The sequence below is a fragment of the Mustela putorius genome, unplaced genomic scaffold (genome assembly GCF_011764305.1).
Source record: "Mustela putorius furo isolate JIRA1106 unplaced genomic scaffold, ASM1176430v1.1 tig00000929_pilon_pilon_pilon, whole genome shotgun sequence".
Taxonomy (NCBI): domain Eukaryota; kingdom Metazoa; phylum Chordata; class Mammalia; order Carnivora; family Mustelidae; genus Mustela; species Mustela putorius.
In genome coordinates, this window is record NW_025421520.1 from 6,040,746 (window position 1) to 6,057,719 (window position 16,974).

Sequence of the window (16,974 nt, forward strand, 5' to 3'; positions counted from 1 at the left end):
CTACGATAAAATCTCCTTCAAATTCTTCAGTAAATCTGTGGGCTTGTGCTTTCCCTGGGCATTTCTTAAAAAAGATTTTATTTATTTATTTGACAGACGGAGATCACAAGTAGGCAGAGAGGCAGGCAGAGGGGCAGGGGGAAGCAGGCTCCCCACCGAGCAGAGAGCCCGATGCGGGGCTTGATCCCAGGACCCTGAGATCATGACCTGAGCTGAAGGCAGAGGCTTTAACCCACTAAGTCACCCAGGTGTCCCCTTCCTGGGCATTTTTAATGATTTTGCTGACTTTCTCCCATTCGTGGGGACCCCCTGCCCTCCGTGGCTCTTTATCAGCTTATCAGCCATTTCCAGAAGATCTGTTGCCTGGTTTTCCCTGGTTTGGCCCATTTCTCTGTTATTAGAAGCACAGACTCGGCCCTCCCACACACACCTTTTAATGATGTTCTTAAGAGTTTTGTTATCTGTGTTCTGCACATACTCTTCAGGTCCCCTGACTCAAGATCTTCCTTCCAAGTGAACAGCACGTTGTGTACTTCCTCTCCGAAAATGCTCTCCAAGTCCTTCACTGCCCTTTTGTCCTCCTGAGTGAACCATCCCAGCTGGAACACCAGGACCAGAACCTTGTTCCCTTCTTCACAACAGGACAAACAGCCTCTGACCTCCTCCTCCAGCTGGGACAGACCTCCCTCCGCACTGGTCGTCAGGTAGAGTGAAGGCGTGTCCACAACCACCACCTGCAGCCTGCCCCCATCCTCTTGCTGCTCTGGCACAACGAGGTCACCCCCTGTGGAAGTCGAGGTCCCCAAGGATGGTGTTCCCGGTGGCGCTCTTCCCAGTGCCGCTCCTCCCCACTAGCACAGTGCTCAGGGTCTCTGTTGAAAAGAAAGCAGGAAATATGGATGACCACGGGCTGATCTGGGGGCAGTTTTCAAAGCGCTGCCAGATGCCATGGCAGAGGATGCTCGGAGAGCACTCGGGCCACCCTCTGACGCAGCAGCTCTCTCCCCAAGCATGGTTCCGGACACGCGCTCTGGGCATGAGAAGCATGACTTGGACCACCATCTCTGCCCTGTGCACACCCACGACCTGGCACTGTTCCTACCTCTGAATTCACCCCCTCCTTCTGGTAACTTCTCTGACTCCCTGGCACCTTGTGAGGGACCCTGCCTTTACTTCCCACCGTCTAGACTCCAGATCTCATCCCTTGGTCTTCTGTTCCTGCTGCAACGATGTCTTCCTATTGCCAACGAATGCTACCTGCCGCAAAATCTCCTTGATGCGTTGGAGAAATTACTCCACGGAATTGACTGTTCGTGAAAAAGCAACTACATATACCATTGACAGATTCCTCGTTCCTTCATTTGGATCACCAAAAATTCATTTCTCATTAAAACCACATTAAACTGAATTGTGTTTTTCACTGATGCGTCAAAAGGCACTTCGTGGTTATAATAACAAACACACACTCACGCTGTTTTGTGTGGTGATGATGGAGAACAGATGTCCCTAAAAATTGAATGACAGATGCTAGAGACCTGGCAGTGGGAGCTCGTGGGGGCTCCTTATGACTCTCCACCTGTACTGTGGTCTTTCTCTTCTGCACTGGCCTTTTCGCTGTTCTCTCCATCATACGTTCTTGGCCGATGTACCCATATCCACCTTATAACAGAGAGGAAGGAAAGCCTACCCCGTGCTCTTCTAGGGCAAATTATTGCATTGCATATCCTGAACCCACCGTCTCATAGTTATGCTTACAGGATTCTAGATCCATCTTCCAACAGTCTCACATTTGTCACGGATTTCAGTCCCTGCTTCCACACCCTCAGAGCGGGTGGTTCTCAAAGACCTCCATGATCGGGTCTATGATGGCCGTCCCATGTCCTGTAGAGGTGTGAACCCTCCGTGTCCATCAGGGCTGCTCCCTCGGCCGGCCCCTCGAGGGGTAGGGGCCCTGCTGGAGTTTTCCCTGAGGTGTCTCCCAGCTTTCTGCCAGCCGCCCGAACCCTGCCCACTCTCCAAAGTCCATTACAAACGGGGCTTTCTCCACACAGACTCTCCGGACCTCCCTGCATGTCTCCGCTTCTTGAGCCGGCTCCTGAGCACCCGGCCCTCCGTGAGGACCGTGCAAGGGCTCCCGAGCAGACACGATCTTCTGAATCTGTGTTCTTCTCAGGGGAGGGCGTTTGAAGTGAAGGCAACGGGTGAGTCATGTTGGCTTGGAAGAATGTCAGCTCAGGGCAATGAGCATGTAGCACCGAGTGCCCGGGGACGTCTGCTAGAGCCGTGGGTGGTGTGGCTGGGCGGAGAAACCCACCTAATGCCGTGTGAGGACTCGGGCTGCCAGTCCTCATCCTCGTCTCTTCAGAATGGCCTCCCCTCTCCAGCGAGTGAAGAGTAAGGAACCAAGAAGTCAAGAGAGGGAGAAGGAGGGAGAGTGTCAGAGTGGGCTTAAGAGGAAGAGAAGAGTAAACCAACTTTCCAGAACCATCTATCTCATCATGAGCACTGAGTCTTGAGCCGCAGGCAACAGATACACTGTGGGGAGAAGAAGAGATTGGAAAAAACTCGCATCTAGAAAATGATTTTAGACGCTGTGTACCTTCCCCTGTGAAGCTGCAGGGCCTGCCCCCATTCTGTTGCAATGCCCACAACTGTTTGCAGGAGCTCGTCTGCCTGGCTCTGTTCCTCTTCCCTCGTCACTCAGCAGTTGAAGACGAAGTACCGGTCACTGCACACGTCAGTGAGGTGGTAGAGAGCTTTATTTCTGTGTTTCAGGAACATCCGTAGATTCTGATCCCCGAGGTCTTCTTTCCTGGTGGAGAGAATGATCAGGTACTTCACAAATTTGTCTCCGAATCTGGCCGGGTGGCGTCCAGGACCGCCTCATCTTTCTCGGTGAAGGAGCCCAGCGGCATTACCAGCAGGAGGGCGAGGGGGCACCCAAGGGCAGGTCTCTGCAGCTCCGCTTTAAGGTCCCTTGAAGACGAGATGTCTGGAGCATCAGTGATCACAGCTTTCCTCTCTCTCCAGATTCTGCTCACAGACACAAACCTCTGGGTGGCTGACCCTTCGCTGAATTCGGTCTTAAAGACTCGATTCCGCAGAAGGCTGTTCCCAGCTGCACTCTTCCCAGCTCCACACTTGCCTACAAGCAGGACCTTCAGCTCCGGTGGCCCAGGATTCAGCTCACATCCTGGGGCCTGAAGCAGTTTCTCCTCTTGCCCTGGGGGAAAAGAGCAGATTCAACATCTCCCCTTGCAGCTGAGTTCAGAGATGGGGGCAGGTGTTCTGCTTTCTCATCCTTGTCAGTTTTTACAGAGAAGGCCGGTAGTGTTCTGAGCAGCAGGACACTAGTCCCGGTCAGGAGCTACCGCTCTGAGTCAAAGCCGCAAAGGGGCCCATGAATAAATGAAGAGATAATGTAAAAATGGTCACGATTTCCCAGGAAAGTGAAAATGTTAAACTTGGCCTCATGAGGTCTTGGTCCTTAGATTTCCTTTCATTTTGCTACCAAAGGTAAGTGCCTGGGCTGCGAAGTCCATGGATTAAGCAGAACAAGGGAGATGGAGTTTAAAATGCCCCATGTGGGGGGCGCCTGGGTGGCTCAGTTGCTAAGCATCTGCCTTCAGCTCAGGTCGTGATCCCAGGATCCTGGGATCGAGCCCTGCATCGGGTTCCCTGCTCGGCAGGAAGCCTGCTTCTCCCTCTCCCACTCCCACTGCTTCTGTTCCCTCTCTCGCTGTGTCTCTCTCTGTCAAATAAATAAAATCTTTTTAAATAAATAAATAAATAAATAAATCAAATGCCTCATAGAAAAAATAAATGAATAAAATAAAATAAAATGCCCCTTGATAGTATATTTATAAAATGTTATAGTGCTCAGCAATCAAAAACAAAAACGAAAGAATGAATGGATGAACTATTGATATGTAACATGCGTGGATCTTCAAAACATGCTAAATGAAAGAAGCCAGACACAAAACATACACTATTGGGTCTCACTCCATGAAGTTCAAGAACAGACGAAATTAGTCTATGCTGCCAGAAGTCTGGATTCAGTTCCCTTTGGGGAGATGCAGCAGAAATTTGGGAAGTGATGGAAATCACCAGATCTTTTTTTTAAATTTGCTATTTTTTAAAGGTTTTATTTATTTATTAGAGAGAGAGAGAGAGCACAAGTAGGCAGAGCAGCAGGCAGAGGCAGAGGGAGAAGCAGGCTCCCCGGTGAGCAGGGAGCCGGATGTGGGGCTCCATCCCAGGACCCTGGAATCATGACCTGAGCTGAAGGCAGACACTTAACCGACTGAGCCACCCAGGCGCCCTGGAAATGCTCCAGATCTTTATCTACCTGGAGGTTACAGAGCTATACACTTAAGATTTTGCGTTTTACTCTATGTTAATTGTATGTCAATAAGTTACTGTAGAAACCTGGGCCACAAAACTCTCTCCGCACACGTGCCCTGCCCCCACCACTACTCCTCTATCCAAGGTCAGTGCCAGACCTTCAGGCTGAGCAAATATGGGTCAGGGTCAGCCACTTCCGGGAATATTCAGGGACTGAGGCACCCCAGGCACTATCAGTGTGGATCACTCCTGGGCCTCTGAGCCGCAGGTCTGGGAGGTGGAATGACACACTTTTAAAGAAAACCATCAAAACGCAGGTGACAGCTCATCCTTGTTGTCTTGGGAAAACTCCTGCTTTCCCCCAAATCAGCTCACACAAGTCTGCATCTTACCAAGATAAACCCCTTCCAATGCCCTCATTCTGAGGTACCCCCCAGTTCTCCATGGTGTGCTATTTCCTCAGGGTCACAAGGAATCATTTGGGGACATAACAAGCAAGTTCCAAGGGCATCAAAAGAATTTTAAATCCCTACTTTTGCCTGAGTCCACATGTCTCTGGCTAAGTTTACTCCTCTGTAAGTGAGAATAATGATAATACCACCCTCTTCATAGGGCTGTTAGAGGAATAAATGTGTACAGTTATCATGAGAATTATATGCTGGGAAGATTGAATTATTTATATATATTTTCCAGTACATAATGTCAATTGTGATTATCATTAAAATTGAAATTATAATAGTTATTATTATTATTATTAGGGGAATTCTATGAGGACAGAGATCTCAGCTGTCTAATTCACTGCTGAACACTCAGTTCTTGCACAGAGCTGTTCCAGAAATAACCTAAAAGTCCATCAATAAAGGGACAGTTGACTTAGTCATGTACACTCCTTACCTTGGACAAAATTGCACCTACGAAACAGAACAAGGAGGCTCTTACAGGGACTGACTCGTGAGGGGTGCAGGATGTATGGTTAATGGCGATCATTACAAGGATTCTGACCTCCCCCAGTGAACTCCACAAATGAGTGGAATCACCATGAAAGTGATTTCTGCTTTCCCAGGGGGAGTCAACGTTGTATAGTCCTGGATCCAGGGCCAGAAAGACAAGGCTGAGTCAGGAAAGAAGCCACGGAAGGCAAGCCCACCTTCACAACATCCAGGGAAGGCCCAGGACACCCACACCATGTCCAGAACCTACTCCCAAGTGTTAGGAGTTCCCTAGGGGACAAGCTGTGGACACCAACCTGAGCTAGGCCTCCAGAGTACATCTCTGATCCTACTTACCTAATTTTTCCACCTCATTTTGACTCATGATGCATTCAAAAGGATACAGATGTAAGCTTGCCATTTTTAAGGATCATTCTTAACGTGTGGCTTGTCCCCCTTCTGGTCGTGGCTTCATTCATATAATCCTAGAAAATAAAGGTGGAAATAATGCACAGGGACCTAAAATTTCATCTTTTTGCAAAGTAAAGAAATGGAGACACAAGTATATAATTCAGAGTAATTTAATGAGGACAGTGTGGTCAGATCAAGGCCATGGTCATGTTCCTTGTTGGCTTTTGCAGACCCGTCCACAATGTCAGTCGAGCTTTAGACCCCACTGCCGACACTACAACAGGCTTCCCAGAAGTATGAAGATGGATCTTGTTCTTGCTCAGAGGAGCCGCACAAATGCCATCTAACCAAGGCATGGAGCCCGAAGCTCTAACTTTCCTTCTCGCCAGTCTCCCAACAATAATGGCAGTTGCTTTCCAAGTCTTCCAGAGTTTCTGCTGTTCTGGAGAAAATCCAGAGGCTTAAGAAGAGTGGACTTCCCGGAAGAAGAAACTATCCCAGTGATGTCTGGAATGTCCATCTGAGAGACCGAGGGAAAGGAGGAGATTGGGTGTGAAACTCCTACACATCTCTGGTGTCTTCTCCCCACACTGCGCCCCCAGGATAGAAATGAAGCTGTTTCTGACGTAAGAACCAGGGAACATTTGGAACTTTCCCCAACCAGGTGGGCAAATGGAACCAAACACACAATTGGTATTCCCTTCCCCTGCCTGGTAAAGCAGACAAGGGCCCCAAAATTTAATTGTCATGGAATCAAAAGAGAGGGTAAAAATTACATACAATCCTGATGAGTCTGCTATTCCTAGAAGCGTCCAATACTTTATTTTAACCCTATTTTTGTTAAATCTCCATGCCAGCCAAGGAAATTTTCCCTCTGCTTTCTTACCTGGCCTTACCCCAAGCTGTGGGTCCCTCTGCCGTCCCTCTCCCCGGATCCTCCCCTCTCAGCTCTGACCCTCAGACTTCTTTCGTCTTACCCGGCACAACTCAGATTCTTTCACGTGTTTTAAATGCCAAAGGTTGTTGCAGTGCAAATGTGTATGATCTAAAAAGTAATAATTTTTAAATTTCTCACCCACTGTAAAAGGAGCAGCTGCTAATTAACATACATCCTTCTGTGTTTTTCTAAGTTTATACGCATACACACAAGCATATATGAACACACAGGGAGACTTGGTAGGCATCTTGCTCTGCAATCTGCTTCAGAATATGTCCTGTACAGCTGTACAAGTCAGTCCCCATAGATCAGCTCTGTTTTTTTAGGATGTGCTATTTGCTCCAAGGCATGGACATGGAACATTCCATCCTAACGTAACAGTTCCTTTACTGGTAGACTGTCAGGTTATTTCTGGTTTTACTATCTCAAGAGATGCCATGAGAAGTACCCTTACACATACATCTTTATGTATGTGAATGTTTTATTTCTGGGTAATAGTCCTAAAAGTGGGAATCTTGCTGAGTCTCTGGGTTGTTAAAGTCTTTAATGTCTCCATAACTTATGTGAACCTTATACACATCCATAATAATGCTAATAACTGTAAGGTTTTATAGGCGAGATACATACGACACCAGGCAAGATAGGTGCAAGGCAAGGTTTATTAAAGGCGCTCTTGGGGGAAGTTCCGAGACTCGGGAGAGGAGAGTCAGGGAAGTCGCACCCGGGAGGGGATCAAGTGGGTCTTTTATTTGGGTTAAGACAGGGTATAGGTTCACAGCCATATAAAGATAAGGTATTTGGGGTGTGGGTTCACAACTATATATGGTAAGGTATTTGGTGGTTGGAGGGTAGGGAAAGTCCTAATGTTCCTGTTTCCTACGTGGGTATCGGTTTACGTGTGGTGACATGTCCTCAGCATACGTTCTTCCGGAGGGAGAGTCATGGGTAAAGGAAGAGGGCGGCCGGGAAGATGGCGGCCCGGCGACCATTTTTATTGTTCCTCCTGCGTTCCCGGAGCCACCGACCCAACAATAATAATGATAGAGGCAGCTGATAATCACCAAATGCTAACACCTCAAGTATTTGCAAATATTTTTGGAAGCATTTATTTCATTGCATCGTCACAGAAATCTCTGAGATACATATTATTATCTCTGTTTTATGGAAGACAAAAATAAGATCCTGGGTCAACAGAATGGAAATGAGTTCCGTCCCTCAGGGAGTCTATGGGGAGGCAACCACCACAAGTATATTCACAGCAATCACTTAACTCGCCTGCTGGTGGCCACGGGAGGAGCGCCATGATGGAAGGAGGGGCGGGTGGTGAAGACGCGCTGAGGAAGTGAGTTCATGCTGAGGGAGATGGGTACACAAAAGCAGACCTGGTACGGGGTCGGATGGGAAAGGAGAAGTGTCCAGGTGGACCAAATCACAGGTTGGACATGAATGCAAGTCAAGGACCACAGGGAAGGCCAGTGAGACCAACACCTGAAGAGCAAGTTAGAGGGTTAGGGACTGGCTCAGGTCGGGGATTCTGAACTCAATCTGAAGATCAGTGGACAGTCACCACCACATTTTAAACAAGAGGGTGTCGTGTTCAGGGTACAGTGCACAGAGCTCATCCCATGCTCTGATCCTCTCTGCAGACATTCCTGCTCCAGACAGCCTTCAAGAGACAGAAGGATGGTTATAAAGGAAAAAGGAGGGCCAACCTAGGAGATAAGAGAGCGACGAGTTCTCTGGAGCCTCAGGGTCCTCATCTGTAGAACAGGGTACACAGAGCGCTCGTGAGGAAGTTGTCTGTTCATGTGTCTGGGACTCAGTAGGTGCTCAATAATTGTTGCTGTCCTTCTCACCTCCGTGCTGTCCGGGCTTCACGCTCACGAGTTCTCAGAGTTTACTCTGACCAACGCCACCCCCAACGCAGGATTTTTGCTTGCTTTACCTCTTTTGGCACTTGCGTTATGGATCCTCTGTACCAACATTCACTTACCGTCCCTGAATCAGGAACTGTTTTGTGTCTTATGCATGAGTCACTCAAACCCAGGAGTAAGCTCCTCAAAAGCAAAAGCCTGAATTTTTGTATCTTCCTTAACTACAAATACATTTTCTACTTAGGTTTAAAAATTAGGGCACCTGGGTGGCTCAGTGGGTTAAGCGGCTGCCTTTGGCTCAGGTCGTGATCTCAGGGTCTTGGGATCAAGTCCCGCCTGGGGCCCCCTGCTCAGCAGGGAGTCTACTTCTCCCTCTCCCTCTGCCGCTCCCCCTGCTTGTACTCTCTCTTTCTCTGTGTCAAATAAATAAGTAAAATCTTCAAAAAAAAAAAAATTAATTAATTAAATAAGGGCTCCTGGGTGGCTCAGTGGGTTAAGCCTCTGCCTTCAGCTCAGGTCATGATCTCAGGGTCCTGGGATCGAGCCCTGTGTCGGGCTCTCCACTCAGTGGGGAGCTGCTTCCCTACCCCCACCTGCCTCTCTGCCTGCTTGTGATCTCTCTCTCTCTCTCTGTCAAATAAATAAATAAATAAATAAAATCTTTAAAAAAAGAAATCAAATAAAATATGACTATGGCTCTTGTGTATGAAATGGATTGAGGGTAAGGCACAAGAATGAAAGAGGGGAAGGTTGTTTGTAAGACAGGACAGGCGAGAACCCAGGCTGGCTTGGACCGGACGGGGGAGTGCGAATGGAGAGGCGGGACTTCTGACCACAGAAGACTTGATGAATTCTCAGATATGAGCTGCCAGCTGGTAGCGGCAGCAAAGCCGACCTCTGGGTTTAGGTTCTAAGACCTGGTGAGCAGCACCACCATTTACCCAGCTGAGAGGAAAACGGAAGTCTTACAGATTTCAGAGGGAAAACCAAAGGTCTGGATGTGTGAAGTCCAAGGTCCTCTATGAGAGCCAACTGGAGCTGTCGAGGAGCAGTTGGATACGGGAGCAGGATTGAAAGGAGAGACCTGGACGACAGCGATGAATCTGGAAGCCGTTAGCGATCGGCGGAGCTCGGAGCTGGAAGGCAGAGTTGAGGAAAGCCTAGAACCATGCCCTGGAGGTGCCAACTTTCAGAGGCCACGCGAGGAGAGCTCAGGAATCTCTGGCGTAGCCCACAAGGGAAGGAGTTAGAAAACAAAGAGTGTAGTTGTATTGAAGCCAAGGGAAGAGACGGTCCGTTTGTGTGTCCAGTGCTGTGAGGGATAAAGTCAGGTGAGCACTTGAATGTATCCGTTAATTTGCCAAGAAGGGTAATATGCAAAGCCCTGTACCACCTGGTGCCTCATGTTGGCAGACCACAGAAAAATATCTCTTTAAACAAAGCCTATGGTCCATCACACGGTGCCACACCTCCCATATCCCTGCCCGTCATCCACCCAAGAGCTCTAGCAACAAAGATCCTTGTAGACCTTAAGAAAATCTTACCACGAATTCATGGCTTTCATTTCTGAAGGTCACAATTTATGGTCCTCCATTTTCATGCAACAAACCCTGGGCCCGGTACAGGAGCCCCCTCACCTGATGGGCCACTCCTCCTCGCTTGCCCCGTTGGTCAGAGCACAGTTTTGGCCTCCGCAGTTTTCAGCCAGCTCCGGGAGGTACCCCTCCCCACTGACGTAAGCTTGCAGGGCGTCAAACTCCAAATCATCCTCCTGAGTGAAAACAGTAATGATGTACTTCTTGGCGTCGGCTCCAAACAGCTCATGGATACCTGTGACTGCCTCCTTGTCCTCCGCCTTATAACAGCTGATGGCAATTACCAGCAGCAGGACGTGGAGGCTCCAAGCAGCTTTCAATGTTGCGTTGCTTGTCTTTGGCACAAGAGATCGAGTAGAAAATGTCGGAGGTGTCGATGACCACAAACTTCCCCTCTCCTGTGGGCCCCTTGCTCTCTGGCACGTTTTTGTCACCATCGGGACACAAACACAATTTTGCCCAGAATCATGTTTCCTGGGGTGCTTTTCCCCTGCACCACTCTTCCCCAAGAGGAGAAGCCTCAGCTCCGGCTCCGGGTCCTGATACGGCCCCCGTTGGCTCTGCTGGACGAAAACAACACACCCATGTGGAACACAGGAGAAGTCCACAGAGGGGCAGCAGAAAATGCATTCTTTCTAGTTCCACCCCAAGGACTGGGGCTACTGACGTCAACTCAAACTAGATTCGGATAAGCAATCCCGTTTCCCAGGATCCTCTCTGTTGCTCTTGTCTCCAAAGTAAATCCGTACGTAGATGTCACACACGGCAGGCTAAACCGACAGTCCCTTCTCTCTCTGTACGTCCCACACTATACACACTGGGGTAGAAGCAGACACTATGAGAGAATAAGGTCCCCTCCCTGAGATGTCCATGTGCTAATCCCTGGAATCTGTGGCTACGTTATGTTACATGGGAAAAGGACCTTGCCAATGTGATTAAGGATGTTGAGATGGAGAGATAATCTTGGATTATCTCTTGGACCCAGTAGACTCACACTGTAAGAGGTCCTTCTGAGAGGAAGGCAGGAAAGTCAGAGTAAGAAAGAGGAGATGTGAGGACAGAAGCAGAGGTCAGAGAGTGAGAGCGATTTGAAATACTACACTGTTGACTTTGAACGTAGAGCCACAAGTCAAGGGGGATGGGGGCAGCTTCTAGAAACTGGAAAAGGCAAAGAAATGATTCTCCCACACAGCCTCTGGAAGGATCCTGCCCAGCACCTTGATTTTAGGGCTTCTGACCTCCAGAATTATAAAATAAGAACCTGGTGGGTTTTTAGCAACTGATCGTGTGGCAATCTGTTACAGCAGCAACAGAAACTAATACGCACTCTTTCCCAGCTTCCTTTCAGCTGGAGTAACCATGTGACCTAGTTCTACCCGAGGACAATGAGGGAACATTTCCTTGGGCTTTCTTCTTATTTGGAATGTAAATGTGATATCTGGGGACCCCTGAGTGGCTCAGTCGGTTAAGCATCTGCCTTCAGCTCAGGTTACTATCCCAGGATCCTAGGATAGAGCCCTGCATCAGGCTCCCTGCTCAGTGGAGAGCCTGCTTTTCCCTCTCTCTCTCTGCCCCCATTAGTGCTCTCTTGCTCTTGCTTTATCTCAAATAAATAAATAAAATCTTTAAAAACAATAAATGTGATATCTGAAATCACAGCAGATATCACGAGGCAATGAGGTAACCAACCAGAGAACAAAAGGCCAGCGTGCGCCATCACACTGAAGGAATGAAAAGCAGAGAGATAAAAGAATTCCTGATGACATCACTGAGCTACCAAAATATCCTTGAGATCACCTTTTTTTTTTTAAGATTTATTTATTTATTAATTAGTTTTTAAAAATTTATCTATTTGACAGAGAGAGCGAGAGAGAGCCAGAGAGCACAAGTGAGGGAGAAGCAGGCTCCCCGCCAAGCAAGGAGCCTGACGCAGGACTCGATCCCAGGACTCCGAGGTCATGACCCGAGCTGGAGACAGACACCTAACCGACTGAGCCACCCAGGCACCCTGAGATCACCTTTTTGTTAAGCAAACAGCTGATATGCTAAAGATCTAGGGGCTGCTACTCAAAGCACAGGCTGGCGGTACTGCCAGTAACAGTTCACAGGCTGGCGGTACTGCCAGTAACGGAGGCTATGTCAGCAGTGCAGAATCTCAGTCTCCACCCAGACCTCCTGAATAAGAATCTGTAACCGAACAAGCTCCAGATGCTTCTCACGAACACTCAAGTTTGAGAAGCACTGGTGTAAGACACCATTAGTTCAAGATTAGCATTCCCAGCTGAATCAGGACCCACTTGAGGAGCCAAGTTTCCCAGCACCATTTCTTGAACAGTCCCGTCTTTTTCCAAATGACTCTGTCAGATACCATGTGCCCGAATTTCCACGAGTCTATTCCTCAGTTGTCTGTTCTGTCCACTAAATGCTCACTCAGTCTATTCCTGAACAAGAAAATGTTATTTACTAAAACCAAAATGACTTAATATTATCCTACTTAAGATACTTAAACCTTCATTACGTGATCAAGGAGGTAGGTCCCAACACCTTGCTATTGTTCAAAACTGTCACACTCTTCTCGGCTTTTTAATCTCCTGTAGGACTTTGAAAATCATTTTTCCTTGTCTTTAGGAAATCCCTATTGAAATCTTGAATGCCATAGCATTGAATGTGTAGCTTAGTTTTAGAAGAACTGACATGTTCATAGGGTTCTCTTTTTGTTGGTCAGTTTTAAACATATTCTAATTTCAACCATTAGTTCTTTTTGATTCATAAATTTGGAGAAGTGATTACCAAATTTAAAAATGTATTGGTAGACTTGCTATATTTTTATTGATTTCTAATATTATGACTCTCTGGCCAGAGAACAACATCTGTATAAAATGTTTGTCACTGGTCAAGATCTACTTTTTTTTTTTTTTTTTAAGATTTTACTTATTTATTTGACAGAGAGAGACACAGAGAGAAGGAACACAAGCGGCGGGGGTGGGGAGAGGGAGAAGCAGGCTTCCCGCTAAGCAGGAAGAAGCCCGATGTGGGCCTCGATCCCAGAACCCTGGGATCATGACCTGAGCTGAAGGCAGACACTTAAAGGCTGAGCCCCCAGGTGCCCGAGATCTACTTTTTTTTTTTTTTAACACAATAAAATTTTTGTAAATGTTTCATGCGGGCTTAAAAAGAATGTGAGGCTGCATTTGGGGATGCCTTTCCCGATCAGAGACCCCCACCTCAAGTCTACCCGCTGTCTACCCGCTGGGCTCCAGGTATCCAGAAGGTCCAGCACGTCCTTCTCTGCACCGGTTTCCTCTCTGTCTGGAAAACTCCTCATTCTTCACCACTTAGCTGAAGTGTCACCTCCATGTCAAGCCTGTCATCATTTTTCCAGATTGAACTGATCACGAGCTCCTCACTGGACTTCTGCAGTGCCACTGTCACTGGTCCCGTGCTTCCATCCTTCCGGAGCCTACTGTCCATCAGCAGCCAGTGTGCTCCTACCAAAACAAGAGACAGATAATGTCCTCCGTCACTCCAAAATCCCCCAGTGCCTTCCCAGGGACTTGAAGTAACGGGCAAAGCCTTTGCAGTGGTCGACAAGACCCTACGCAATCTGGGCTCTAGCTGCCTCTCCAATCCCACCCCCCACGCCCCTGCACCTTGCTTTGTCTGGTGCAGTCACATCAGCCTCCCTTCCGTTCCCCAAACATGCTACCTTGGGGCTCTATGCTGATTACGCATCTGAACTAGAACATTCTCCCCCCAGTGTTGTGCAAAGCAGCTTCCCTTCCTTTAGGTCTTTGCCATCTTGTCCCTGTAATGCAGAAGGCATTCTGCAGTCATCCCATAATTGAGGGCAACCCTCCCTGCTGCCCCACCAGCACTTGCGTGCCCCTCCCCCATTCTATTTTCCTCCCCAGCAACCACCGCGACCGCCTTTCACACTGCGCATTGACTTGCTTATCGCTTTCTTTTTTGTCTTCCCACCACTGAAAGGTGAGTCCCCAGAGAAGGAGGACTTGCCCTGGCTTATTCACCACATCGACAGCTTAGAGAAGGCCTTTGCTGCTAAGTACCTGCCTGTGACTGAGTGGACGGCTATGAACTTGAAGAACAAAGACCGGCAGCTGAAAGACCTGAAGAGGGGGATGGGAGAGCCCTGGCTGGGAGAAGCCAGGAAAGGCCGTGCGCGGACTCCTCCTCCCAGAAGCCCACCATGAATAAAAGGCAATGGACTGAGTGGGGATCAGAGAAGCTACCACAGATGGAGGCCTGGGTTGGCGTCTCCGGATCTCCACAGGATGCAGGAGGCAAAGCTGCCTGACCTGGACACACACCTCAGAGCTGTCACACCAAGGAGAAACAGACTTCTTGGCAGCTGAGGTCTAGTCACCGCTGGGACGCTCCCAAGAGTACCCCGACATGTGTCTGAATGAAGAGACCCTCCCCCGAACTCTCCGGCCCCCTTAATCTCCTTGACTGTTCCTATCCGACAGTATTTACTGTGTCTAGCTTCTATGTTCTCTTTTCTCTCTACCGCTCTTAATAGGAAATCCTTAAGCGCAGAGACCGCTCCTGTCTTGTTCTGAGTCCCGAGGCCCCACTCCTGTGCCTGGCACATAGCACACACTCCATAAACTGTTGCATGAGTGATTGTAGGGGAGAGGAAGAAAGGAGGAAAGAAGAGAAACAGTTTTTAGGAACGAAGAGGGAGATCAAAGTGACATCACTTTTTTTTTCATTTCTGAAAAAAATTAAGTTTGCTTTATTAAGTATTTATTTTGCTTTATTAAGTATTTATTTTATTTTCATCTTTTAAAAAAAAAGATTGTATTTTTTATTTATTTCAGAGAGAGCATGAGCTGGGGGAGGAGCAGAGGGAGAAGCCAACTCCCCGCAGTCCATTAAGCCTCTACCTTTGGCTCAGATCATGGTCCCAGTGTCCTGGGATGAAGCCCAGTTTCCTTCTCCCTCTCCCTCTGCCTGCGGCTACCCCTGCATGTGCTCGCTCTCTCTCTCTCTGTCAAATAAAATGTTAAAGAGAGAGAGAGAAATCTTATATTGTATCCCGAGCCAGTGAAGTGATATATATATATATATTTTTTTTTTGTACATCAATTTTTTTAAGTAAGAAAAAAAAATACACTAGTGGGTAAGTAGGTGAAGGAAGCAGACAGCTCCAGCAGGTCTGAAGAAGAAAGGAAATTATTTCCCACCTAAGCTCCACTGTTTTACACGATTGCCCATCCTAGCGACTAACTTAGTCTTTGCTAAACTCCTAGCCAGGCTGCTATATTGAACCAGGACGCACTTCCCCGTGTGGACAGTTGCCAACCTGTAGCATTTTCTCCCCAGGATATAAAAACACATTTAAGGACAAACAGGAGCCAACCCCCCTCCCTCAGTTCCCCTGTACGCTGCCCCCCATCATCTCCCAGACCCGTCTGCAGACCCCAGCGGGTTACTGGAGAGGGAAAAAGCCAACTTTCTCTCCAGAACTTCAGTTGCGACTCCCCATCTGCCCTCAGGTCTCAGGATAGAGCCCGAGGGGGGCGTGGCTTCAGCCATCGGAGCAAAGCTCCCAACCGTGTGGGGACCTGTCCCACATTAAGGGGCTGTTCGCACCCACAGAAAAAGATGGCCAGAGACGCTTCCAGAGCTCAGTCTGGGGAGGACTCCGTCCCAGCTCAGAGGTCAGTCATCAGGAGGAGGAGACAGAGTTCAAAAGTGAGAGCCCGAGAGGCTTAAATGTGGGTAAAATCAGTCTTGTTTCTGGCAACCACTGGCACCTTCAGTGCTCAGTTAACGGGACCCAAAAGTGCACGGGAAGGAAAATACTAGAAAAGTGAACCTGGAAGACGGGCGTGCCACCTGCTAGCTTCGCAGGGCGGCTGGGTGGCCTCCCGCGGGCTCCCTCCCACCCAGACCTGGCCCTGCCATCGGTCCCTAAGTGGGGTGGGGGCGCCCCACGAGGACGCCCTCCCCCTGGAAGGCCACGAGCCTCCCCGCCTCCCACCCCAGGGCCGGGCCTGAGCGGCTGGTGGCCGGGGAGCCCGAGCCCGCTGCCCGCCCTCCAGGGGACCCCGCTGCCCGCCCTGGCCGCCACCTGCCGCGGCCTCGACCCCGCGCCAGTGCGCAAGCACCTCGATCCGGTCCCCGCGCGTGTGGCAGGCTCCGTGGCTCCGGGGAAGCCCTCCAGGTCCCCGCGGGCAGCGTGGAGAGAAAGCAGCGGCGAGCACCGAGAGGTCTCCGCTCTGATGTCCGCTGGGGTGGGGGGTGGCGTTCGCACCGGTGCCAGGCTGGCGCCACCCGGGACCCGCGGAAAGTAGCGGACGCGCGCGCGGAGGCTCGGTCTGGAGGGGCGGCGCCGGGGCTGGAGCCCAGGCCGAGCTTCAGGAGGGTCCCCAGAGAGGGTCACTGTGCAGGGGCCACCCACCCCGGGACGGACTCGCGGCGCCGGCAGAGGCTGAACCCGGCCAGGGCGGGGACCGCGCCCAGCCGGCGGTTGTTCTCCAGGTGACCTCCGCCACCCCGACACCAGACCCCTTCCTGAACCGCGGGAACTGGGCAGACGCTGCTTCCTCTCTCCCTCTCCCACCTCCGGCAGCTCCTCACACCGTTCCAGGGGGACCCTTCAGCCCGACCTGGGGAGCGCGCCGCGTCCTGGCGAAGAGACTCCTTCCTAGAGCAGGGGAAGCGCTCGCAATGCTAGAGCTTCCTGGCTTCCCAGTCGTTTGTGAAAAAACAAAACAAACAAACTTTTTTTTTTTTAAAGATCTAATTTACTTATTTGACAGATGGAGATCACAGGTAGGCAGAGAGGCAGGCAGAGAGAGGGGGGAACCAGGCTCCCTGCTGAGCAGAGAGCCAGAGGGGTCCTCGACCCCAAGACC

At 49.6% G+C, this 16,974-nt stretch overlaps 1 protein-coding gene across 1 annotated transcript; it reads right to left on the reverse strand.

Annotated features, from left to right (window-relative positions):
- Nucleotides 1–239: 239 nt before the first annotated feature.
- Nucleotides 240–12,414, reverse strand: LOC101675359 (GTPase IMAP family member 8). The gene is given in 13 exon segments (XM_045086262.1): nt 240–485; nt 488–739; nt 742–789; nt 792–872; nt 2,600–2,643; nt 2,645–2,812; nt 3,067–3,223; nt 9,614–9,807; nt 10,133–10,393; nt 10,395–10,486; nt 10,488–10,580; nt 10,582–10,725; nt 12,388–12,414. Coding segments are annotated over 13 exon segments (1,806 nt in total). The 3' UTR covers nt 240.
- Between the last annotated feature and the right edge of the window lie 4,560 nt (nt 12,415–16,974).